The 26,725-nt window shown below is 39.7% G+C and overlaps 1 protein-coding gene across 9 annotated transcripts in view; it reads left to right on the top strand.

The window, feature by feature from the left end:
* Window positions 1-26,725, top strand: part of PALLD (palladin, cytoskeletal associated protein) — a 201,738-nt gene that overhangs the window by 162,396 nt on the left and 12,617 nt on the right. For 7 of the 9 annotated variants that reach the window (XM_083833547.1, XM_083833549.1, XM_083833548.1 and 4 more), the window contains 5 exons: window positions 1,741-2,436; window positions 14,063-14,198; window positions 16,505-16,606; window positions 18,724-18,945; window positions 24,765-24,914. In XM_083833547.1, the coding sequence (XP_083689673.1) occupies window positions 1,741-2,436; window positions 14,063-14,198; window positions 16,505-16,606; window positions 18,724-18,945; window positions 24,765-24,914 (1,306 nt within the window). The remainder of the gene's footprint in view (window positions 1-1,740; window positions 2,437-14,062; window positions 14,199-16,504; window positions 16,607-18,723; window positions 18,946-24,764; window positions 24,915-26,725) is intronic. The other 2 variants (XM_083833551.1, XM_083833555.1) reach the window with 1 other exon arrangement.

The following is a 26,725-nucleotide window of genomic DNA, read 5'->3' as shown; positions in this document are numbered from 1 at the left end:
AGTTGCTATTGTCAACATCAAAAATGAAGTATAAAAATCTGCAATTGAGCTGCATTTGTACTGGTATTGTTGACTCAATTAAAAAGAATCAGAAAACTTTAATTTCCTTTTAAGTACTGAAATATGTATTGTTGGTGAGATAACTTATGTAGTTAGAATGATTTCTCTTTATTCCAAAAAAAAAAAGGTAAAAAGCAACTGTTAAAAGTAAAGGACTGATTTTTCAGTTTTCTGTCCCAAACAATCTTACTCCCCTGTTTTATCTAAAATATCTCCTTTGGCCTGAGATCATAAGCAGAATTATTGTCAGAAAACATTTTCTGGGAAATGTGGATGGTTGGAATATCAAAATTAATCTTAGAATGGAAAATATGATAGTAGCATTTCCAATTTTGTTGCTACCAACAACAGTATACTGTTGTGCTAGAATCATACATTCATATGCCATGCATTAAGCAGACAGCTTCTAAAATTTCTGCTTGAAAGACCTAAATTATACATAAACAATGACACACTTGTATATAATAAAGTATTTATGTATGAAATATACAGAAAAGGTATATGTGCCTATGCTGAAGCTTCGTAGACATCTGGAGTATTGAGATAAAGTTATGCTTTCCAGCTGGAACATGACAAGTTTTAAGCAAGTCAGTCTGATGAATTTTAAGTTGAGAGACCACACAGTTAAGCTTGATCTCCGTTTTCATAGGGCCCTTACTTACATGGCACTCCTATTTTTTCAGCAGAACAGCAGTTAAAATAGACTGCTGCAGTGTCTAAACGGAGAGACAGGAACATTATAAAGGAGCAACAAATAGGAAGGTCACAATGTCATTCAAACTAATGTTTTGTGGACAGAAACCAATGTATGCTCTGGTTTGCTTCGTTGCTGAACATAATGCATTTTTTGACTTAATTAACAATTTTGGCTGCTTCTGTGTATTGTTTTTTTATTCCTTATTGTTCTGCTAGAGAATGTCTGCATTTTTAAAGGAAAGTCTCATTTCCATTTGAGCTGATAGTATTGCAATTAGGAATTCCCTAGAGCTGTATTCAGTACCTATTAAGATAGACCTCAGAACCTACAATTAAGAACGAAACCTGGAAAAAAAAAAAAGTGGGACTAGATACATATGGAAGCTCAGTTTACCATCTCCTTAGGTTATAGATTTTTCCTGGAAGTGTTCTTTGCTCATCTACAGGTACATAGATGGTTCTAACAAAGAAGTTAGTTCATTTTCTCCAAGTAGCTCATTAAAAGTATGGCAGTAATTAGGCTTGTCTGATCTGCACAAGTAGGCTACAGCAGAAATCAAAGCTGAAGCTGTCACTGGGTAAATATCTGAGGCGTATTATGGGAACTTGGCCATAGAATGAAATAGGCAAGAAATGAAATGAAACTTCTAAGATCATCAACATTACTTACATTAACTGGATTGCTCTTTTAAAATATGCTAAATGTTTTCAACTTGTCTTATAGTGTACCATTTTTAAGCAGTGAAAGTTTTGTTGACTTCTGTTTTGCATACACTCCCCCCCCCCCCCCCCTTTTGAGCTGAAAAAAAGGACTTTTGTAACAGTGTTTTAGCTCTGAAAAAATAGGGGTATTCAAGATATGCAAATGCTTTGAACTTTCCCTGGCTTCTGACTCTCCTAGACCACAGCTGAGTGGAATTTTTACCTCCTCCCGGCCAGCACTCCATGTCTGATCATCTTTTTGTCTATTTTTCCTTCCTACAGGGATCCTATAAAAATACAGCAGCTGCAGAACCAAATTCGTCTGGAGCAAGAAGGTGGCCAGTGGTATCGTCACCAGCAGCAACCTGAGCACCATCAGCACCCTCCTTCATCTCCTTCCTTTCCTCCTCCCCCCTCCTTCCAGGAGCTTGAGTCCAGCCAGTCTGTTATTTCTCCTGTGCCAATGAGTATTCTCAACTCTCATACTTCCCCAACCATGCAGTCTTCCAGCTCCTTCAACTACGCTCGACCTAAGCAGTTTATTGCTGCTCAGAACATCAGCCCTGCTTCAGGTTATGTGACTCCTTCTTCAGGATCATCTACATCCAGCCTGCCTTCTCCTATGTCTCCAACTGCTTCCCAAAAACAGTTTGGGAGAGTGCCTGTTCCGCCTTTCTCTCAGCAGTTTGCTCCAGAAGGGGAGTACGGATGGTCTCCTTCTTCTCCATCCCCTCCTCCCCCGCCTCCGCCTGTCTTTAGTCCAACCGCGACATATCCGGCGTGTGATTCCTTTCCACTTCCACCTCCTCCACCTCCTCCTCTTCCTTCACTTTCTTCACCTTCCCACAGCCTGTCTCCAACTCCCAGATTTCCTAATTCCGGCCAGTCTCCAGCAGCTTTTCTCAGCTCCATGCTGCCATCCCAGCCACCACCCATTTCTGTCAACGCGTTAGGCCTCCCGAAAGGAGTGACACCTCCGTAAGTATTAGCTAATGAGCTCCTTGAGTTTGACTGTACTGAAGATTGTACTGAAGATTATTGCACTTGCTTCATTTTATACTTTTCTAGGGCCCCTTGCTGTTACCTGCCAGCTGAGAGAGAGATGTTAATTGTTTGCAAATGCCTCTGTGCTAGAGATTAGGTACAGTTTTCTAACTATCACAGAAAAGAGATTCTGAAAGAGTATTACAATAGGAGTAACAGAGGAAAATCTAAGGTTTTACACTGGAGTTGATGAATTTATGAAAGCAGCAGCAAAAGGTTCTGCATGCCCAGAAAAGTGGAAGGAGATTCAAGAAAACCCTTCCCATGACCCAGCTCTCTTAAAGTCACGTATTCAATGATATTCGTGATCTATGTTCCCATTGCATCTGTGCATAGAGAAAGTAAAGGGAGCATTTTTCAAAAGTCCCTATAGCTTTGCGATACTTGAAGTATAAGGTATTAAAGTATACATCTGACAACAAAGTGGTCATAATGATGTATTGACTCTTGCCTAGGGTTTTTTTTGTTTCGTTTTGTTTTGTTTCTTTCCCCTAAGGAAGTTTGGAAAAGGGTTTAGGAGGGGATTTTGAAAAGAAGTGCATAAAAGCAAACAGAGCCCCTCCTCCTAACAACTCCACATACTTGTTTTCCCCTTTTGTCTTCCCTAAAGGCCAAAATAGTATTTTGGAGCATGTCAGCTCCCGTCATAGATCAGTTTGTCTTTTCCACTGGCACTAGATTCTCATTCCATCCTTAGAGATCAAAGAGACATGCTGAAGAACAAAAATGAGAATAGCTGTATCCAAGGCTTATTTATAACTTTGTCTAGAAGTTTGTCTAAACATATCTACAGTATCTAGGTGACTTGCTCAGCTACATACTGTTGTGGTGGGAACTTCTGTTATTTCAGTCCAAGATATGCAAAGGAAGAGAAGGAGGAAGGTGGACAGATATCAGAGTAATAAATCATATATATGCTTTAATAAGCATTTCTTTATCTTGATTTCTGTCATATGGCTCATTATGGAATCTGGCCATAAAACAGAATTGGGAGAAAAATGAATAAATAGTACAGTTTGCTCTTGCGCTCGTACTAGTTATGATTTTCTGTCTTACTCTGTGTCCTTTGCACTGGCTGAGTTTCTCTGCTGAAAGTTGCATGATTGATTTACTGACAGCTTGGCAGGTAAGCACAGCCCAAGAAATTGCTCCTGATTTGACGCATAGGAGTCAGGATTGCCCCTGATTTGACACATAGCTACATAGCTCTGTGGGCACGTGCTGTTGTGCTGCTTAGGGCAATCCACTGTAGGCAACCATGGGGACTGGGTTCTTTTTCGATTTCCTTTCTATGTGCTGTGATGGTGGCAGCAACAGCTCAGGCCTTCACTGTGTTCCATTAATGTGGAGAGCAGCTTCTCCATGCTTCTCTTCTGTCCTCTACAGGAAGGACGTCAAGGTGCTGGAGTTTGCCCAAAGAAGGGCAATGAGGCTGGTGAAGGGACTAGAGAACAAGTCTTAATGTGGAGCGGCTGAGGGAACTGGCGTTGTTTAGCCTAGAGAAAAGGAGGCTCAGGGGAGACCTTGTTGTGCTGTACAATTACCTTAAAGGAGTCTATAACGAGATGGGGATTGGGCTCTTCTCCCATGCACCAAGTGATAAGACAAGGGGAAGTGGTCTCAAGTTGCTCCAGGGAAGGTTTTGGTTGGATATTAGGAGAAATTTCTTCACTGAAAGGGTTGTGCGACATTGGAACAGGCTGCCCAGGGAAGTGGTGGAGTCACCATCCCTGGAGGTCTTCAAGAAACGTGTAGAATTTAGTACCATAGTTTAGTGGTGGACTTTAGCACTAGGTTAAAGGTTGGACTAACTGATCTTAGAGGTCATTTCCAACCTGAATGATTCTGTGATTCTCTCCCTATTATGCTATGTTCAGGCATATGTTCTTACTCGAGGCATTCAGCTGTGTTCCTCATTTCCTTTTATCTTTGGACACAGGCTGCACTCTGCAAGGATGCTTCCCCAAAACTAGCAGCCACCAGCCTGGGTGTGCATGTGACAGGGTGTCTCTCCCCCCAGGGCAAGACAGCAGCCTCAGGTTCTGAGCTGGGCCCGATAAGGTGGTTGGGGCTGTTTGGCCTGCCATTCCCTTAGGAAATGTAATCCAGATGGGAGCTGGATCATGTTAACCATGCTGAGTTTATGTGTGTATGATTTATACATCTGTATATATATTTACAATGAGCATTTGTCATCTTAATTATAACATTAAAACATGGTAAAGGATGTACTGCTTGATGCAGAAAAAATTCTATTGTTATATATCTCTGCCTGTTTTTCTCTGGCTTCACCCCTTTCATTTTACATTCACTAGAGCCTACTAATGCCTGTGTCTTTAGACTTGCTGGGTAAATAAGCAAGTCATTTGGTCTCTTCTGCTTTGTGCTTCAATTTCAGTTCTTCTGTATTTGTTGTTTTCATACCTTCACTTTTGCTTCATCTTTCCCCTTGACTTTTTCTCTACCCTCACAAATCCTCTTTCCTTGAACATATGTATCTTTCTGAGATGCTCTAGTTTTTGAGCACTCACAGTATTCCATATCCTAAACCTATATTCTTACCATGTACTCCATGCATCTCTGAGATCCACTGTTTGCAAAGGATGATACTGTTACCTGGCAGTGTGCTGTAACAGACAAGGTGCGCGGAATTAATTAAGGTATTCAGTTTTGCTTCAGCTCAGCATCTAAAAAGCTAGTCAAGCCATTTAGCTTTGTCTCTACTTTCAAATCTGTCATGTAGTGGTGATATTGAGAATATGATTGTGTTGTTGAAAGTGAACTAGCTACTGCTTGAAATGCCCTTCATGGAAAGGAGATGCATGTTTGAGTAGAGACTCCAAGTACAGTGTTTGAAGTGGTAGGATTTCTTCTTTAGAAGATAACTTTATTATTTATTATTATATTTTCACTTCAATGGAAGTAGACTTGAATCTGTCATTGCATTTAGATACTTCTACAATTTCGTACCAAGTGCCTCTAAGAGACAAAATGTGCTTAACACAGTTTTCCTGCCTGCCTTCAGTATTTTCATAGCTCCTTTCTCTTGTCATTTTTTCTGTGTGACTGTATATTTCAGGGTTGGTAATTCACTCCTATTATTTTGATTATATGGTCTTTTTACCATTGTCGTTTATTTTTGTTTGGTTGGTTTGTTCTGTTGTTGTTTTCTCACTCAGGCATGAGTACCTTGACAATGATAATCAAATGTCTGAAAGAAATCAATAATTATTTAGCCATGTCAGTCTCCTGTAATTACCAAACAAACATTACTTGGCAGAATAAGAAATCCTGTAGACTACTTTTGTGTGTCTTGATATGCTGTAGAATTTATTGAATAATTGTTTATTTTTTTCATACATTTCAGTGTTTTTTCATGACTAAATGCTTTTAAAAAAATAAGTAGTAAGTATGCACCATTCTTATTTTCTTCTGATTGCTTTCGTAGTTGGAGCAGAATATAGGTAAATAATAACCATTGCAGTGCTAATGTTTTAGCTGAGAGTTGAATTTTCCCTTGGTTTTGGACCCTGAGACTCTGTAGATAACGTATCATTATTTAAACCAGTTTGATAAAATGAATATTCTTCCCAGTTGATAGATAGACATTGTGCATGTTGTTGGGTTGTTTTTTTTGCTTGTTTGTTTTTTTTTCCTCCCAGCATGTAGTCTTACAGCCTTGTCTGAATCATGGGAACAGCTACTTGTGAATTTTCTATATTTCATTTGGACATCTGAAACATGGACAGCAGCTTTGTGTAGTTAGTACCTACTAATTCACCTTTAAATAGTCTAAACATTTATTTGCAACAGTTTTATGGTAAATGTTTCAGTTGAATAAAATATATCTCAACTTTCCAGTAAGCTCTAGCCACTTTCGTTGTTAGCCACAGCTTGAAAACGAGGGTGTGTTGTAGCGATGTTAGCTGAACAAGCTTCAGGAACAACCATTTTTTGTGGTGGGGCCAATTTGATAAACTCATTATCTTGCCAGAGCGTTGTGTTATTAAGCAAGACAAGAAGTGCTGGTGGAGCTCCATAGCTAATTAAATACTTACGGGAATTATGAACACTCATCAGTTGTTTCTGAGGTAAAACTTGGCTGCAGTGATGTTGTTGGATACTGTTGGTAAAAATTTTGGCTCTTTGTTCCTTTACCTAAAGAAAACTCTTTGGTTGGGTAAATGTATTGGACTCAGGTTAGCTTTCAGTTACAAAAAGCATGCAGGAAACAGACTTGGTGCGACAGAAACCTAGAATTGTTTTGTCCACATTTAAATCTTTTAAAGCTAGAATCTGGTCTTTACCGTTCATAGCAAAAATGAATTATATCTGTCTCAAAATAGGTATACATTTTTTAATGATCAGAAAAGAAATTCTGGGTAAGAGCATAAAATAATGAAAATAATGAAATAAAAAGAATATAAATCCTGCTATACAGAAAGGTGTGGAGTCATCCAACCTGGGTCCCTTTACAGTTTCTAAAAACATGTGTTGTCGGCTATACATACATCCTTTTGAAAAGAACTTTGTATTTTTTTTTCTTAAGGTAGATGCTTTTTCTTCAAGTAGATATCTTCAATAATATCACCATAGGCACAAACAGAAAAAAAATCTGACTATAAAGAATTGTTGAAAGTAAATCTAGTACTCTAGATTCTCTTCTGGAGAAGAATTACTCTAATTCTCATCTCTGGAGGAGATCCTTAATACTCCTCTCCTGGAGGAGAGATGGAAAAGAAAACATTGCTTTGAAGACAAGATCGTCTACAGCCTCTTCTAAAATTTAATTAAATAAGCTGCTTTTATCACTGCACATGATTTTTAAATCTATTGCCGTTTCAGTGATCTCCAGAAACTTGAATCTAAATCATGTGGTTTGTTCGGCCCACGGCAGAGCAGGCTGAGGGGAGGCCTCATGGCGGCCTGCAGCTCCCTCACGAGGGGAGCGGAGGGGCAGGCGCTGAGCTCTGTTCTCTGGGGACAGCGACAGGACCCGAGGGAACGGCATGGAGCTGGGACAGGGGAGGGTCAGGCTGGGTGTTAGGGAAAGGTTCTGCACCCAGAGGGTGGTCAGTCACTGAGACAGTCTCCCCAGAGACGTGGTCAAGGCCCCAAGCCTGACAGGGTTCAGGAAGCGTTTGGACAACACTGTCAGACACGGGGTCTGATTTTTGGGTGGTCCTGTGTGGAGCCAGGAGCTGGATTCAATGATCCTGTGGTCCCTTCCAATTCAGGATATTCTGTGATTCTATGATTCAAAATCTTAATAGGGATTCTGTGGGAATCATGAGAATAGCAACATCAGAGAGATCTGCACATTTTTTCCCCTTTGAATCAGAGCTGATGGTGTGTTCTTGCAGCTGTGTACAGTGACTTGTGCATTGAATTCTGTCTCAAATAGCACCAAGAGACAAATATTTTAGTAACCCTTTTGTTCCTTGAGTCAGCAGTGATGGTGACTACTGTGAGGGAAAGCTACATTTCTCCATGTTCATATCTTAACAGCTTTCAACAGTCTGTTGGTACAAATGTCAGCTTTCATTTTAGAGTAAAATGTATTGCTCTCCTATGTAGACCTGACATTTACTTTTCCCAATTCTGTAAGTTGTGTTTCTCACAACTGTAAAACAATTGAGGTTACCTACAGTATGGCTGATGAGAAATTTGTGATATGTAGGAAGGGATTAATTAATTCCTGATTAAGAATTCCACCACAAGACAGAGAACAGTCAGGGTGTCTTCCTGCTTCTGAGGGAGCTCACCTCATTTCTCTCTGCTGCTCATCCATTCATACCTGGAGTTGTCCCTGGGGCTCAGGAAACTGTATCTGAAAACAAGTGTTTCTGTCATTGGAAAAATTCCAGCAAATGTTAGGGGTTTACTTTCATTCCCAACCTCCAATTTTCTTAAGCTGTTGTTCCTGCCCATTAGAACATTTTTGTTTAAAGCTTCATAATTTATTGTGTTGTATCTCCTTTCCCCATGGCTTAGATCTTACTTGTGGCTATTAGACCAGCACCTGTGTGGTTTATGTGTGGTACCAGATCACTTCTTGTTGATTGTGCTAAGGAACAACTCATATTGGGGGTTTTGTTTTGGCAGTGTAACACCTTTTTATTATGTACATGCAAGTGATTATTGTAAAATGAATATCTGTGTCAGCTTTTTTGAAATATGATGAATGCATATTTGTTCCATTTGAACTTTGAAAGCCTGGTTGTGCCCCAGATCTAATCTATTCAAGTTGCTTAAAAGTAGAGATCAAGAGTTTAATGTGGAGACACGCAGACAGTAGCCAAAATGAATGACCTCCTGACAATCATTAGATCTGGAAGACTTAATTTTCTAGATGTTTTTTATCTAGTTCTTTTTCTACGTGATAGTTATAGATGCTTAAGAATGTGGCAAGATGACAAGTGAGCTTAACTAAGAGAACTAGTACATATACCTTTCTGCTGAAAAGATATGGAGACTATTTGTACCCATTCATTTATTTCAATGCAAATTGCACTGTTGCTTTATAGCTTTTTTTGGTCTGCAGATTTTTCCTTCTGAGGATTTAATTTTATAACTTTATTTCATGTAGATTAGGATGCTACAGAAATGTCTGTGAATCTAAAAACCAGGTACAGTGCTTGACAGTAGCGGAGACCTTAACCAGTAGTGTTTCATCATGTACCATTGAAGTTAATATTTTTGATACATTACCTTTTCTCAGACCAGTGTAGGTTTTACTTCACATTCTTCTGGCAGTTACCTATCTCTTCTCAAGAGTTCAGGACTATAAGAACTGTGCCAGCCTTTCTACATTCAAGAGCAGTCAGTGCTTCTGTGATTTCTTCTTGACCCTCGGTTCTAGTATAATGCTGCTAGCAATCTGAAAGGCAGATGAGATTACCAGTCACAAAATAGGTAGTATTTTTTCAATTGATATAAAATATGTGGACATCTTTTGAAAAGCAAACAGCATTTACGTATCTGTGGTAATCAGTGCAGTATGAAGCAGAGTAATTTGCTCAGGTGGGGAAAGAACTGAATAGGAGAATGAAAAAACAGTAATTCTTTGAATGAGCAAAAGTGCATTTTTAAAGATAAGACTTAGAAAAACAAGTTTTGGGTGGTAGACATGCACTTTGTAGGTGATGTGTTCTGTGTATTGTCTGATCAAGCCCTAAAGAGGGGTCAGACATGCGCAGGATTATATATTATTCACGTCAGTCTTGATCCTATCCAGTGCTGAAGCATGATTTTTTTTTTTTGATAGTTTCATAACTTGTTCTTGGGTGGTAGAAATAATTGAACTTTGTTACCTTTGTTTCATTTTGTACAAATCATCCTTAGTCAGGACTCTGCCTCAGGCATTCCCTTGATTTGGGTGCATTTAATGTCACATTACCTAACAGAGCTGTATATATGACAAGATCAGACTAAAACAATTTTAATATGCAGCTGCTACTTCAAAGTTCGTGGCCTGTTATAGTGCTTATAGTAACTTTGTTCTTACAGTAAGTGAAAAAATGTGCTAAATGGTTACAGGAATTAGCTGTATTTTTGGAAGACTTTAGTTTTAAAAGAGAAGTCAAGTTACTGTTCATTTCCCCAGTACCAGAGAATTGATTTAAATTTCTGTGAAACTGAGCCATATTGGCTGCAAACAGGAATTTGTTCTTGGAAGGATAACAACAGCCAGCCTGTTGCCCTTGTTTACACTTTAAAAGGTACATAGGAAAAGAGAGGGAATCGCATCCAGTACACACTCTGTGTAATTAAAACATGAAAAGTACTGCTGGTTTGGCCTTCTTTCTAAACAAATGTTAGGGCAAACACTCAAAACTAAGAAGTGCCAAGCCAAGGTTGCAAAAATCTTTGCTGTCAAAAATCTCTGTGTGTGAATTAAGTTTGCCTGAGTTTTAGCAACTTCCTTGCTCCCTTTCTGACCAAAAGAATTCAGACTTGCATGCTTTTATCTATGCCTGTATTCAGGCACTCAGTGACTTCAGTGATGCCCATTTTAGAGGTGCTTAAAATCGACATGAATTTCAGCCCAGTACTCAAAAGCTGATCATTTCTTTGCACATTCGTGGTTGCTGTTGTGTCAATGTCTTTAAATATGCCTTTTCCAACTCTATTAATGCTTCCAATATTCTCTGAAAATTTCATCGGAGGGTGAAGGAAAGGAGAGAGGAGAGTTGTGCATTGTTTTTGTCAAAGCGAACTCTGTCTGTCTTCAAATTAAGTTCTCTGCTTGTCCTCAGCGGCCATGGAGAATCATTGAATGCCAGCAATTTTCTGATGTTTTATGTTTGATTCACCTCTCTTATCTTAATTCTCCTCATTTCCTGACTAAATAAGCAGGATTTTCCCAACATTTTTATAGGGACTTCGTTACAGATGGTTTTAAAACCATCTTATGGTTTTCTTGTTTTTCAAATTCTTCAGTTTGTTTTTATTTTTCTTGAAGTGCTGTGGTAAAACTGGACTCTGTGTGCAACAAGAAGAATAAAAAGAAACAATGAACTTTATTGTCTTATGCCATTGTGTCCCAGAATTGTACTCATCTTCCTTTTGAAATAATTGCATTGGTGTCCAGGTTTTAATCTCAGATTCTTCTGTGAGATGATTAATGCGCTAGCGTTAATTTTACATTTGTATTGCTGTCAGGCTTTGAACATTTTTCCAGAGTTTCATCATCATTAGATCACCTCCAGACTAATTACGAGGATTATTGTAAATGACAGTTGTGTTACCTGCAAGTGAGTTGCAGTTCAAGTTGAATGTCATCAGCCAATTTGAGAAATGTGCTTTTTTCCACTATTCTAATAGTGAAGGTTGAAATACTAAGTATGGAACTAAGTAAAGCCCTTTGACAGACCTCTCTGTTCTTCTGGTTTGATTAAAAAAAAAAAAAAAGAATACTCTCTGAATAGTATTTTTAGACAGTTATGCAGCCATATGATAGAAATTTCAGCCAGGCTGTGTTTCCCTGATTCGCTAGGGAACTACTGGCTCTCCTGAAGGCTTATTCAGAAAACATAAACTGAAGTGTATCAAAGCTACTTCTTTTTGCCTGTCTCTGTGCCTGCCAGCCCCACAGAGAGAGAAATTAATGAGGTTTGATAAACACAATTTGCATTGCCTTATTATCCTGCATTGTTTTGAAACTGACTGTAGTATTGTTTTCTTGTGCTTGGTATGGACATTGAACCTACTGACCTGTGATTCGCTTGGTATGCCTTCCCCTTTTAAAAGTAGGTGTGCTTGCTTAGGGACTTTTTGTTTTCTGAGGTAACGCCTCAGAATGCTTTAACTTGTGACTTGAAATCCACTCCAGTGCACCTAGCCCAACCCCTTCTTTTATTGCAGTGGTGTGACTTTCTTGAGTAAATTTTAAATTTTACCTTTACAGCCTACTGAATGCCAAGCAGGTTTTTTTTTTTTCTGCTAAGTCTCCTACTGCTTTTATCACCTGAGTATGAAGTGTATAAGAATGTGGAATGAAAACTGTATTTCTTAACATATTTTTTGTTGTTTTTTGGCCTTATCCAAAGAATGGCAAAATTCGGTTCCGTGGCAGTGCTGCTCTGGGTGGCTTAAGATGCTGGAAGGTGAAGGGAAAGACCGTGAGGGGAGAAACGGGGCTCTACAGGTGCTACCTTTCCTCTAGCCTTCCAGCAGTTGCCCAGGCTCCCTGAGGGACATTACCTTCAGATCCCCACGTCCCACATTCTCCAGTCCATTTCCCTTTGGTATCTTCCTTTGTTTACTGGCCCCCAATTTCTTGAGTTACTGAGGCATCCTTGGAGACCTTGCCCCTTCCTCGTAGCATCCTCCTGCCTCCCTGTAGATGGGATACTTTTCCTGACTTTTTTCCCCAAAGCAGAGTGAGGGAGAGTTTGTTACTTGTGACTGAGAACATCCCCAGCCAAATGCTGAAGGAATAATTCTGCCTGGGGACTGAAAAGATCTCCAGCTAATGGCTGAATATTTCTAGAGTGAGGGATGTTATTCTCTGGCATTCTGAAACATTAGGCACATGTCTGCTCTTCTCCTGTGATTTGATAAGAAAATGAAACTCTTTTCACAAGAACTTCACCATTTTCCAGTAATTTTAAATTTACTTTCAGTAACAGAGTATGAAATGTTTTAGGAATTTATGCAGAAATGTTTCCAATTATTGTCTTCTTCATCTATTCACTTAATTCCTTTTTGGCTTTTGATAGCTTTTGATGTATTGCTTCATTTTAAGTAATGGTAAAGATTACCATTGAAAACAGTTTCTGAAGAATCAGTTTTATCTGACCATGAACCATGTTACAGAAACGTAATACCAAGCAATATGCAAGGGAATTTGTTATCTCGGTATGATTGTAGTTTAACAGTTTGGTGCTGGTAATTCTATTATCAGGTTGCATATTGGAAAGACGTTTACCCCTAGCATGCTGGTTTATTTTTTTTCTATCTCTACCACCTGTGAGTTAGGCAATTTAGCTGATTGGATTCTGTGTTTTGCATAAGTCGTTCCCTTGTAATGAGCTGAGCCCCATTTAACCACTGAAGATTAAACAGAAACTAATAGTGAGTAAGTACTGGTGTTTTAAATGATGTTGTGCAACTTAACCAGAGAAATCTGATGTGCTACAAGCTTAAAAAACTGATAGCCATGTTCATTTCTTCACAATGTGAACTTGTGTACTAACAGCTCATCTCCAGTAGAAGAAACTTTGGGGTATTTCCTGCAATAGAGCCATCACAACATTACTGAAAAGTGTTTAGTGTTAGTACAGACTGGAAAAAAATATTTCCTATGCCATGCCAGAAATTGGGAGTGAGACATCCTGAACATATAATCATGACTTGTAGACAGATTATGAGGAATAGCTTTGCCCTGTGAATGCAAACTGCTACATGGTTATCATCCGGCAGCCAACCCTGCTGCTGAAAAGTGCTTTACAGGCATGATTTTAATTTTTGCCAGTATAACCTGGACTCTGTGAATGGCCATTCTTTCAGAAATAACATGTTGCCTTCCGGGTGTGTGTTCACAGAGATATGAAGAATAAACATAAAGTTATGCATTGTGTATAGAAAAGCTGAACCAAGGAATTAGTTAATAAATAATATAGGAAATTAATAATTAACTGCCTTGTTGTACTTTGTTCTGATCTTCACCCATCTGGTACTTAATAGGAACCTACTTCATCTTCTGTCCCCACTTATCTAGTCATGCTTTCTCTTTCATGTTTTCTCTCTTGTTGCTTTATTGCCATCACTCGTCAGTTTCCTCTTTGAGCAGATGATGTTTACAGCCACAGCTACACTACCCTGAGCCCTATTTTATCTAATGCTTAAAAATAAACCATAATTTCAACTTTGTCCTTAAACTAACCATTAAATCAGTGATGTGAGTTAGAAGGAACAGCATAGTAAGTAAGATGCCAGACATCTAATCTCAAAGAAACAATGTCATTTTCTTCACTAATGGCAGGATTTCATCCAGTAATTCCTAAATACCAATGATTTCAGGAAAGTTCATGAATTTTCCTGTACTGTTTTGCAGGGGATTTCCCAAGAAAACAGGCAGAACTGCTAGAATAGCTTCAGATGAAGAGATTCAAGGGTCAAAAGATGCTGTAATTCAGGATCTGGAAAGAAAACTTCGCTTCAAGGAAGACCTTTTGAACAACGGGCAACCGGTATAAAAACATGAAATACCATGGGGAAAGGGTGTGGGCATCAAGGGTAGTTTCTCAGATACTCTGCATATGAAATAATTCTGTGTAAAGTATTTTTATATTTTACGTATTCATTCTTTTTAATTGCATTTCCAAAGCTGCATTTCTGTAAGGACTGATACTGTACATTTTGGCCTATAGTTCCCTCTCCTGCTGGGCAACTTTACTTGGACTTAACAAAGCAATAGAGGCTCAAAGATGATGAATTCCCTTAAGAATCCATCACAGTCTGCACCTCAAGGGCATTTTCAGCCTCTAAGACCATTTTCTTTAATTGTTCATTACTGCTGAATGGCTGGACAGACAGTGTATGCATAGCACTTGATCAGCCGAGGTCCACTCTACCTTTTGCCCAGTTGATGGACAACAGAGGGGAAAGAATAGGTGATAGGTGGACATCACAGGGGCGCAAGGTAGTTCGTCATGAGAAATGAACCTATTAGGAATCAGGCATCATTAGATCGTGCAGTTGTGGAACGTTTTTTTTTTTTTTTTTTTGATCAAAAGGATATGAACTACCCTATGGTAATAATTTACAGGCTTTATCAAGCATTAACAATCTGGGGAGACAAGAAATGAGGTAAAATGGGCAAGCATAACAAACAATTGAACAGCTGCAAAGTTCTCCTAGGAGTTGATTAAGGCATTGATTTAAGCATCTTTGAAACAGGAATTTCTTTTAAGAAGAAGGTATATAAAAAATGTAGACTGTCATCCCTATTTTGTCAGTGAAATGTTTTCAAAAGCACAGGAATGACTTGGGGATAGCTTTGTGTCACTGAAAGATAGTATGCTTTAGGTTTCTCAGGACCGTACTCAGAAGTTTGCTACAGTGTCTGGGATATGGACAATGGTATTTAAGTTCCAGATACCCCACTGAGTCCAACTGTCCATTCCACAGCTGCCAGATGCCAAATCTCAATAAAGTCAATGGAGTGAAGTAGGGGAAGCATTCAGCGAGTGACTAGTGCAGGTGTGCTTACTTTTCTCCATTGACTGCAGAGGGTTTGGTAGTTTCCTTAGTAGTTAGGCAGAATCACTCTGGTAGTGTATAGGTTCATGTTTTTTCAAAGGAGGTGGGCTGACCATGACTGTCAGGCCTATTTTGGAAAGTGAGAGAGATGTTTGGCCTGGACAAATGAATGGAATGTCCTGAAGAAGCCCACATGGCCCAAGGAAAAGAAAACAGAAATCTGTGATCAGATGATGTGGGAGCTTAAACCAATATACTCAGTTTTCGCGTCTGCCTTGAGGCTTTTGCCTTGCAGATTCCTGTCTTGGGTGATTCTGTTTGTGTAATCATGGCTGTGGGCACTTGGAGTGATCACAGAAGAAATTAAAGAAAAGTTTGCAACTTGTTTAGATGCTTGTAACCTAGCCAAGATTAGTACCTAGTTTTCATGACCCTCAGCCTGCTGCTTTAGCAACAATGTCACATCTTTTAAAAATGAATTTAAATGAGCTTTTTAAAAATGAAAGCATTAAGGAGATGTAATGTTTTACAGTTTCCATTCTTCTTTCATTTTTTTTCTTTTTAAATGAGACATTTAACCATGTAGTTAGTTTGCCTTTCATTCACTGACATTTTTTTAAAATGTTGCTTTGTAAGCATGTCTTAAGTGCATGAAGTGTTGTATTGAACACAGAAGGAAAAATATTGGAAAACTTGAATTGTACACTTAGTTATCTTTCAACTTGCTTTATCTTCTGAGTGTAAATTGCCACTGTCTTTTATAAGCTGTCTCCTTAATTTGAGAAAGAGTAAGAAGAAGTAAAAATTTAAAATCTAAAAAAGTATTTTTTTCTATAAAACTATCATTTTATGTTAGACAGAATAATGAAGTAGTAGAGTAGTATATCCTTGGCATTTTGGCAGAGTTTTCTGCCGTGTGGTTCTAATGTAAAAGTTGAGAAGAACAGCTAGGAGTAAGATTTGGGATGATTTGACATGCACTTTTTTGATGGCCATGCTGATTTAAGCAGTTCCTATTGCTCATTCCTGCCCAAGTTCCTGGCAAGAGGATGGAAACAAATGGCACAGTCAGGGCAAGGGTTGCTTAAGCCAGAGGAGCCACTTGTAACGCAAAAAAAATGCATTACAAACTGTGGTAGAAAATTTCTGTTAAAAACATATTGCTGCTCTTTTTTATACTACATAAAGCGTTGCGTACTGTCTCCCTGCTTGTAGTTCTTAACGAGTAATGAAAACCTTTTTCTGCTTTTCCCTCATTCTTACTCCTCTCCCTTTTTGTTTTGTTTTTGTTCAGAGGTTAACGTACGAGGAAAAAATGGCTCGTCGATTGCTGGGAGCAGACAGTGCTGCAACTGTCTTCAATATACAGGAACCAGAAGAGGAGCCTGCAATACAGGTGCTGCACAACTCCGCAAGTTCATAGGAAAAGAAAAAATTTCTTTCAAATTTCTTTTTTAACGGGCTGATTCTTTTATTTTAAAAAAGCCCTATGTTAGACAATAAATATACACAAGATAGGATGGTTTTGATTACAGAACTCATGTGTTATATATCAGTGAAGTAAACTGGAGAACCACATGCCTATTGCTCAGTTTTTCCATACTGAATAAGGTTGTGAGAGTACTCAAATGTCTTCTCTCTGCTTTAAACTCTTCCGTTTATCCTATTCTGTCCTGCCCTTTAAGTCTCTCAAGGCAAAAATACATCTACTATCTTGAAAGCATCTTGTCTTTATGTGTGTAATCTGCACTTTTTGGATGCACACCAAAAACTCAACAGAAAGTCTGCTTGGAAGACCAGGTACACGTTCTCCATTGTTCAGATGCCAGAGTTGCTATTCGGAAACGTGTAGCATTCATTTGCTTATGTTACCACATAAAGTACCTTCTCCAGATAAACACTCTGAGAAACTGTCATGGATGTTTCTCTGTCTTCTTTCTGCCTCTTGATCTTTTTTTCTGTCCTTACAGGAAGCTCGCTCTGTTGATGCTTCTGTAGTGAGTCCTGTGGATGTTCAAAAGGTTACATTTGCTGTTTTCTTCCTTGTTCTTTTTTTTTTTTCCCTGTATTTTACTGACCCCCCCCCATCATCTTTGCCCTTTCCATTTTACTGTTCTTTTGGTTAATAACAAGAGGTCACCAACATTAATAACTGGGGAGACTGGGGATGCATCCCCTTCATGGTGTTAAAGTTGGTCTGTTACTCAGTTGGTCTAAAGACGGTCTGAGTGCAGGCCCCTTAACTTCAGTAATGGTGTGCTCCAGTATCTTTCTGCTGTAATGCTAACCGATACTAATTGCCTTGCATCTAAATCAGCTGCTCTTTATGTATACCACATATAAGATCATATCATAAAAGTATATGATCTACTTTTATGAGAAACGTTCAGGGAACAAATAAATAAACAAGTAAGTCTGCAGTTTACAAAAATTTCTCTCTTCTTCCATTTACTGAGGGTGATGGTTAGTTCTGTAACCAGCCAGCAGAAAGGCTGCATGTAATTTCCAGGCTGAAGTCAAAGACAGAGGATGGGTATGTGAAAGGAGATTCCATGAGAGATGTGTTTTCTACCTTAAATAAAGTAAGGGCAGAGAAAATAGTTAGAGGTCATCTGCAAGAGTGCCTAAATATCTGTTGACTGAGAAGACCATTGCCTTGTAAAGATTTTCTCCTGCTTTTGAATTTCTTTGAATTCTGGCTTTATCTTTGCTAGCAGTAAGATTCAGAGCAAGATTCTGTACAGCAAAGTAGATAGAAGGAAGAGTTCAAGAAGGCAAGTGATCGTGTGTGTGTGTCACAGTAACATTTCCCAGTATCTGAATAGCAAATTTAAACAAGTAGTAGTATTTTACACCAGATGAAACTTTCCACTCTTCTTTCTAAATCTTGAATACTCTCATAACAAATTTTCTTTCTAAGGAAGAAGTGATACTTTTGGCCAGACAAAGGGGACCATGGTAACAGGAGTGAAGGGAGGCAAATATCATGGACAGTGCTGCCATTTTCTCATTTTTACAGGCAACTGTAAACAAAATCATTTTAGCCTTCTGGTTCAGCCTCCGTTACAATTCTATGCAAATAGCAGATGTGAACCATATGGTCTTATGGCCATCTGGAAACAAAACCCACCCTAAATCTGCCTCTACCCTGAAGGAAATATTAGAGTGTTTCTTTCGTCTTTATGAACTGCTTCAGAATACTTTTGTAAGCTTTTTTAAAAAATGGAAAGAAAGCAACCAATGACTTTCCTTCCCCTTATAAATTAGACCTTAAGATAACATGAAATACAATTGTTGCCTCATACCAGATGTCTTCGTTGTTTCATAGGGAAGTTATTGGAGGCATGGATTATAGTGTTTTTCTTCAACAAGATACAGTTTCCTTTTATATGTAAAACCTTAATGGATTGTCAGAGATCAGTAGAATAACAACAACAAGAAAAAAGTAGAAAAATAACTTGCTAAGTAATGTGTTGAAGCTACACACTAATACGTACCTTTCTTGTTTGACAGGAATATAAAGTCTCCAGCTTTGAGCAAAGATTGATCAGTGAAATTGAATACAGGCTGGAGAGATCTCCTGTGGAGGAATCAGATGATGAGGTGCAACATGGAGATGAACCTATTGATAACAATATGTCACCATATTTTGAGATAAAGCTGAAGCATTACAAAATCTTTGAGGGAATGCCAGTCACATTTACATGCAAAGTGGCAGGAAATCCAAAGCCAAAGGTAAGAAAAGAAGGTGAACGGTTCTAGATACACTCTGAAGAGCTCTGTATTGGTACCTTACAGTGAGCCCCTAGACCCCATGGACCATGTCTTACAGGAATAGCAGATGTTCTCTCTTGACAAGATCCCTAGCTGGTATAAAATGACAAATCACATTCATTATCGCTGGATGTATTTAGATTTATAGCAGGCAAAAATCTACTATGAGACTTCAGTTCTTAATCCCTCCCTCCTGAGACTTCATCTCAATTATTTTACCTAGAAGTAATACTTCTGTCATTTTCAGTTACCTTCAGGGTGTATCTGCACCACAGAATGCAATGCAATGCTAGAAATTCCCATGTGAGCTGGCACAGTGGTTCCAAAAGCAATCACACCATGTTAACATGGATTAATTAGCTCAAGTACAGCAACGTGCTAATGCAAAGATACATTGCTTTTGGTTCAGGAACCAGTGTGGTGTCTCTGCATTCTTCAGCACTGCAGAGTTTATATCTACACACTCTAACAAGATTTAATTTTGTTGAAGGTTAGAGGAAGGCAGACAAATACCGTAAGCTCCCATATATCCCAATAGCAAGATGAGACATGATGGTGAGTTTTGTAATGATGAGCTTCTGAGGGAGTGTTGGGCTTGGGAAGCATTTCCTTTTAGCAAATACACAAGTACCAGCTGCATGATGTCAGTAGTCTGGAATAATGCCTTTCTTTGGTAGGTGGTATTTATTCATTTCAAAAATTGCCTGGCAGTCAACCGACTCATTAGGTAGCAAGCAAACAGCAGCAGCATCCTACTCCTTGTCAAAGCCAGCGTGTTCCCTTTGAGGTCCTTGCAGTTCTTACAGTGACCCCTTGTGGCTAGGGGCTCTTTTTACCTCCTAGATAGGAGCGAATGTGAAAATCTCTGGTATAAGTTGTTCAGGTATTGAGGATTTTGAACGGATTTTACATGTCCAATGCTATAAGTGTATGTTATTGCACAAACTGTAAATAGGAGAAATGGATTTTGTCAGGTAGCAAAGAAAGGGGCAGACCAGGAGGAGCAAATCTGTAGAATGAGCTCTCTGTCCCTGCGTGCGTTTCAGGAGGTTTCACTGCAGGCTGGCTCTAATCTCATCCCACAGAGTGCAGCAGATGCAGCACATTAGTTGTGTTCTTGGAGCACATTTTCTGGCTCAGTTTCATCTGAAAGGGGTCCAATTCTGTGCTCCAAGACCACTTCACAGTGCAAACTACCACAATGTAAGTGCGGGTGATCAGGATACTCGTATCAAAAAAAGCACTCCTGCTTCAAGCTGGAGCTAGTGTAGACACGCTGAGAAGCCCGAGTGATACCAACCCTTTGGTGCCCAGCATTACTTTGGGGATGACCGTACAGAAAAGCCTGTTGCATTGAATAAGGGTGGAAGGGGAATCGCCTCCTTGCTGTTAGAGGTGTAGTGTGCTCTTTTTGCCTGGAGCTTATGACTAAGTTGCTGAACGACCTATTATGAGTCAGCCTTAGTCAACTGTAGCCATTCCCTTCTTTTCACAGTTTTCAATTAAGGTGTAGTTTCACAGTCACTTTAATCTGATTTAAGACAGATGAAAGAGGATGTCTCTTCTTCCTTCCCTTGCTCTCCTTGTTTTGGTATTAGCAGCTGCACGGCCAGGAGACCACATTGTTAATGCTTTCCTTAAAGGGTCGCACTGTAAAGGAGTAGCTGTTGTGAACATGCTCCGATTCAGATACGACACTCTGTTTTTGTGCAGTGTCAAAGCATGCATATTAAGTGATTTGCTCTTGCACCTGGGACTATGGCCCTTTATTCCATTCACTTGCAGATGCTTGGTGCGATTTCTCAAGTTGCTTGGGAGAGAACCAATTTCAGGCCCGTTAGATACCTACCTGTTAGCTGGATACTCAAAGGCTCTGTCATCCCCTCACCTTCTTGAGCATGCCAAGACAGCAGTTTTGAAATGCTTGATGGTTGAGGGCTGTCCTGTTGCTGTCATTTGTTGAAGCTGGAAGTCTTGCCCCCAGATAAATTCTTTACTTTGGCAAATGAAAAGCTGGAAATAATTTACTAACTTAAAGCTCCTCCCTTCAAAGTATTCTGTCAGCTCTGCCAAGGAATGGCTTTGGGAAGGACTGTAGTGTTTCTAAAATCTGGCATTGATTACGAGGGATTTTTCTAAAGCAGGGTTATTGGTTTGATTATTTTTTCCCCTGAACATGCCATGTAAATTGAATACTGATGTGCAAATTCTGTCTTCATAAATATGACTTTTTAAATCTGAGTGTACTTTTGTTGTAACCTTCAGCATAATGTAAAACTATTTTCTCATTAAAATGAGAACCTGTGGTAATACAAGAGGGATTGTGGAATACTTCTTTTTAAAGGATATTTCTCTTTAGAATTAGGAAAATGCCATGTGAAAGGTCAATTGAGACTTGAATGTTGCACAAAGCTTGTACCGATCTCTCTTCACATGGCTGAATATAATTCATAGTGATTAAAAATGACTGTTCTGCCCAAGATCAAAAACCCTTTCGTACTGTGTATTCCATTGTATTTCTAGTCATTACACATTGGTTTCTGAAAATCTGGTACAAATAAAAGCAGTCCAGATGCAGTGCTCGGTGCTTACATAGCTTAATCATACATTTACTAAAAGGTGTCCTAGAAAGAAAATACTTTACTGCAAGGGCCATTGTCTCCAACAGTGGTAGCGTTTTACTTATTAACTCCATGTCAGATAAAGGCAACATTAAGAATCTACCACACGTAAGTAAGACCAATCAATGTCAATTGTCTTAAACCTAGTGGAAGTGAGTATTGGACAACATATGCATGATGTTTGGATAGCTGGTTCAGTTAATATTTGTGTGTATTTCCATGTAATAATTCCTGGCATGTCTCTTGATATTTCTGATAAGTGCATTGTTATTGAATAATTGCTACTTAATGCAGTAGATTTCCAAGCAGCATTATGACACATGTAAAGCATGCAAGTTAAAACTCATTTTTTGCAGCTATGTTGTTACCAACATCCATTAGCATGTGTATAGAAGTGATCAAATATCTCTTGCATCTCCAGTAAGTGCTCTGTCAGCAGACGAGAAGACATTACTAAATCTTTTGTTAGCACCACAGAGTCTCTGCAAGCCTGCTGACAGACAAAACGGGAAACAAGTATAACCAGCTATTGAGGAAATGAAATCATTTCTAGTTACACATAATGCTTGTTAATATAAAAACCATACATGGTAGTTAATTTTTAAGGGAAATTTCCATTCATTCTCTCCCAAACGTTCTCTATTGTGTTTTAATGCAATTTAAAAGTAGACCCTTAATTCTTCCCACACGTGAATGAATTTAGAGCTTTGAAATGTTGGCAAGTATGAAGAACATACTCTGTATAATGCTAGCAAATTAAATTCTATCAGGAATTGTGATTTGCTTCATTTTTACTGGGAAACAGGCACCCTCTCCTCACTACAAGACCTAAATTCCCACTTCAGGAGTTGCTGTGAGGAAAACGTTTTGGTTTTCCTCCTGCGAGCAGTCTGACAGCCATGCAACCAGGACAAATACAGTTACCTTTGTAGCACGGTAAAAGCCAGACCTATCATCTGTTGTGCTAATACTTGATTCTACTTGTCAGAGAGGGACTTGTTCTTCTCCCTCCTTTGGCAGTAGTGGTGAGTCAGAAACACGTTGTATTTGGATGTTCCTTTGCCTGTTGCACCAGAGAAATGACTTGATTGGAAGTACAGCTCGTGGGGCAGGGCTGGGAGAGCTCACCAGCACTTGCTGTTGAACGCAGATCTTCCCAAAGCTCTGCTTTAACACAGCTTAAACACAACTTCTGTCCAGAGAAGCTGTGGATGCCCCATCCCTGGAGGTGCTCAAGGCCAGGCTGGATGGGGCCCTGGGCAACCTGGTCTGGTGGGAGGTGTCTCTGCCCATGGCAGGGGTTGGAGCTGGGTGGGCTTTCAGGTCCCTCCCAACCTGAGCCATTCTGTGATTCTGTGTAACCCAGGCTGGTGTCATTATCTGTAGCTGCTGTCCATCCATGCGTCTTTACGAGTGGTACCTTCAAAGTACTGGACGTGGGGAGCGCATACAGCTCCTCCATCTTCTCCTGCCCCCCTGCAGGGTGGGGCCAGCAGGAGCATGCAGGCACCCCCCTGCTGGAGGGACAGGTGCCAGCCCCCAGGGGCTTGGCTGGGCAACCACGAGGGGCTCACTGGGGGGCTCGCTGGCCACCAGAGGGGGGCTCGGCTGGGGCACAGCGCCGGCATTCCCCCAGCGACACCTCCTCGCTTGCACAAGCAGCCTCCTGGGGACATGCCTGCCAGCAAAGGCGGAGCACAGCACCCAGGGTGAATTTAAGATAATTTGGGAGCCTAAAACCACCAGAATAACTGTTTACAGGGCAGCAGGGGTGTGTATGCACTTGCAGGTGATCTGAGGCTTTACCACAAAACCGCCTCCTGCAGGAGCCGGCTTCACAACCCGCCTCCTGCCCTCTTGCACCTCCGTGCCGTGCTCCATACGTCAGCCACTTGGGAATGCATTTTCAGCTAACGCTGCTTTAAAGAGAAGTGAGGGCTGGGGGTAAAGCTCTGTGCCTGAAGGAGGTTAGCTGAGCTTTAGGAGTAATGCACACTTCAGAAATGACAAGAAAATGATGTTCTGCTCAAATACTAGTTTGGGGAGCTGACTACAGCCTGCTGTAATGTTTTCACACGTTTCTGTGTCTGCTTTCACATTTCTTTCTTGTTTTCAGCAGAATTCAGATTGGGGTTTCATCTTATTTTTAAAAGGAAAAAAGTCAAAATATTTGAGTCTTTTTTTTTTTCGCCTCAAGTCTAAGGCATTTAAAACACATATGTGGTGTGTGTGTGTAACTTATGGATTACTGTAAGATATTATTCTACATGCATCATTTTTTGGCTCATCAAAAGTAGATCTCGGGTCAGCCAGAGAGTAAAATTGTGTATCAAAAGTAATGGAAAAGGCCTCTGTTTGATAGATAATTTAACTGGTCTGTACAACTTGGAACTCTACTGTTGTTGGCACGCAGTTATTAAAGGCTGTCTAAATGCTGACTTTGAAGTGTTTCCTGTTGCTATGTGAAGCTGTCTGTTTCTGTAGGTATCTGTCACAGCTGGGTGACGCTGTGGGTTTCAGTCGTGCCGTTACGCTGAGCTGGCCCCGTGCATACGGAACAGCTTGCTGCCAGCGAGCGCCCGACTCCCCTTCTGGCTTCTTGGTCTGGCCAGCCAGTGTAAAGGATATGCCACAGATCTGGTGTTTCAACAGTGAGGTCATTTGTTCTACTTAATTGATCATTGAACAAATTATTTTGGTAATCACTGTGGTTTAGGTTTTTATTTTCTGACAAGAGAGCCATAGCTTTCTTAAGTTCTTTCTCCAGCTTCTTCAGGTTTAAGGGAAAGAAAAATGCAGAGTTAGTAATCTCGTCTGATCTGGAATGTTTCTCTGTAATGACATTTATTTGCAATTCTTGAAATGTTCAGCTGCGGCTCTGCCTTTGGGATCTGCACAGCCCTTTGCACATCTATGTTTGTTACATAAATGCTCGTGCTCCAGTCTTTCTCCCCGAACCATTGCTCTTCTCTAACTTGGCTTTTATTGAAAGTGGTTCACGGAGCGTGGTTCTGCGCTTCTGCTAGTTGATTGAACCAGATTTCTTTCATTGCTTACCAGAGAAGTTTTCGGCAGTGAATGTTTGTTAGCACTGTGAATTGAGAAATGATGACAGTGAGCACCTACCTCTTCTCAGCCATGCCCTGTTTTCTCCCGCAGATTTATTGGTTTAAAGATGGGAAGCAAATTTCTAAAAGAAGTGATCACTACCGAATTCAAAGAGAACCTGATGGAACTTGCTCGCTGCATACTACAGCCTCCACCCTGGATGATGATGGGAATTACACTATTATGGCTGCTAACCCACAGGTAAATGAAGGTTTGGCTCCAGAGCAAACATGCTTCTGAACATGAATCTTCAGAAAACTATCTCATCTTACATATGCATAATTTAATTAAATGATGAAGTCACCATCAAGTATATAAGGTTAGATTTCTGTTTTCACCTTGCATCAGGAGGGTGGGGCCTTTCTATCTTCGGGAGATTAGCAACTCAACAGCATTTTTTTTTTTTCCTAGGGCTTGAGGTTTCAGAGGGGATGGATGTTGTTTTTAATCACTGTTCCGCCATTTGTTTCAGCCAATAGCATCTCAGTATCCTAACTGAGTATGGATTGCATATGTGTTATACAAGGGGGAAAAATCAAGCAGAAGTAACCCAGTCAGGCTGATCAGCTCTTTCATTTTTCTTCTATTGACACCATTTACTGACTGAGGCCAACTTTTTGAAGCGAGTGGGATTGTATCACACCTCCACATGGTTACATGAGGCAGCGATAGTGATTCTGTCAGAAAAAAAAAAAATTCAGGCCCCTATTATATAGGGGGGACGGTCTCCTGTGTTGATCCCAAAGTCTAACCAGCGTTCTGAAATACGGCGTTACTGCTTCATAATGTTATTTCTTCCTCACAGATCCAATGCAAGAGCATCCTAGTGAAGTAACTTTTTCAATCCACTTTTTCCTACAGCACAGCAAACCCAGGGAAATTATTTGCACGTGAGAAACTGAGGCAGTAACATAACTTAGGGATATAACGAATTACTTTCTTCTGTAGCACCAAATAGCTTGCCAAGACCAGGGCTGCAAGTAGAATTACACTGTAAAATAATAAACTCTATCACTGAGACAGAGTTTAATCTAAACAGGAGTGTTGTGCTCTGTTATGAATGTTGCTAGGTTACTTAACATGACACTTCCATTTGTGCCGTGCTCTTTTACTGTCAATCCCGCTCGTGTTGCAGCGTGTGAACGTATGGGACTGTGCACAGGCAACGTGGAAAGAGCAGTTGTAGTCCAGCCCCCTGATTCTACAAATTGCAGTGCTTAAATCTAGGTTGTTTACACCTATGTTCTTTCTACATATACAAATAACAGAATAAAGAAACAGCAAAAGGCCGAGGGAATTCTTCAAGCTGGGAACTTTTACACATGGAAAGAAGAGCATTGTGTTACGACACTTGGTACTTAAATTAACTTAAAGCATGTTAACTTGCTCAACTTAAGTTGAGCAAGTTAACAGCAGGTTTAAAAATGATTTAAAAAAAATGCACAGATAGATATGCAAGTTAGGATGCAAATCCTGTTCATATTCCTATGAAAGTTGTTTTAGTGCATGTGCAGTATTTTCCTATGTAGTGTTACTATGGGATCCAAAATCTTAGATAACTTGATGAATAAACTGCCTTTGAATTCGGGCGCTGACATCTGTCCCTGAATAACTCATGTGAGCATGTTTAGGGCTTGCTTTTGTACATTTGTTATTCTGAGTAAAGCTCGTTTGATGACACAACAGTGAATTAGTCTAGATTATTAGCTCTTGTTGTTGATGACACTAGTTTGTTAATGTTTTTTTTAATGTACTAAAATGAGGTGTTTTTGTACTGTTCCTAGTTTGGGGATTGAAAAAGCAGTTTTGTTAAATGATAAAATTCTGTCTCTGTGCTTTTTTTTTCCTCTTTGGAGAAAAAACAGAAGCATCCTTCTCTGGCTCTCCTAAACAAAACATCTGTCTGTTTCACCAAGCCCATTATATTCTTCCTTCACAGTACGATTCCCAAGCGAAGATACTCTTCTGCTATTAGCTTGCTTTTACTATGCATTTAACAGTACAGTGGAGGC

This window comes from Anser anser (assembly GCF_964211835.1).
Source record: "Anser anser genome assembly, chromosome: 4".
Lineage (NCBI taxonomy): Eukaryota > Metazoa > Chordata > Aves > Anseriformes > Anatidae > Anser > Anser anser.
The sequence above is the reverse complement of the archived record's forward strand: the minus strand, read 5'-3'. Positions and strand labels throughout refer to the sequence as shown.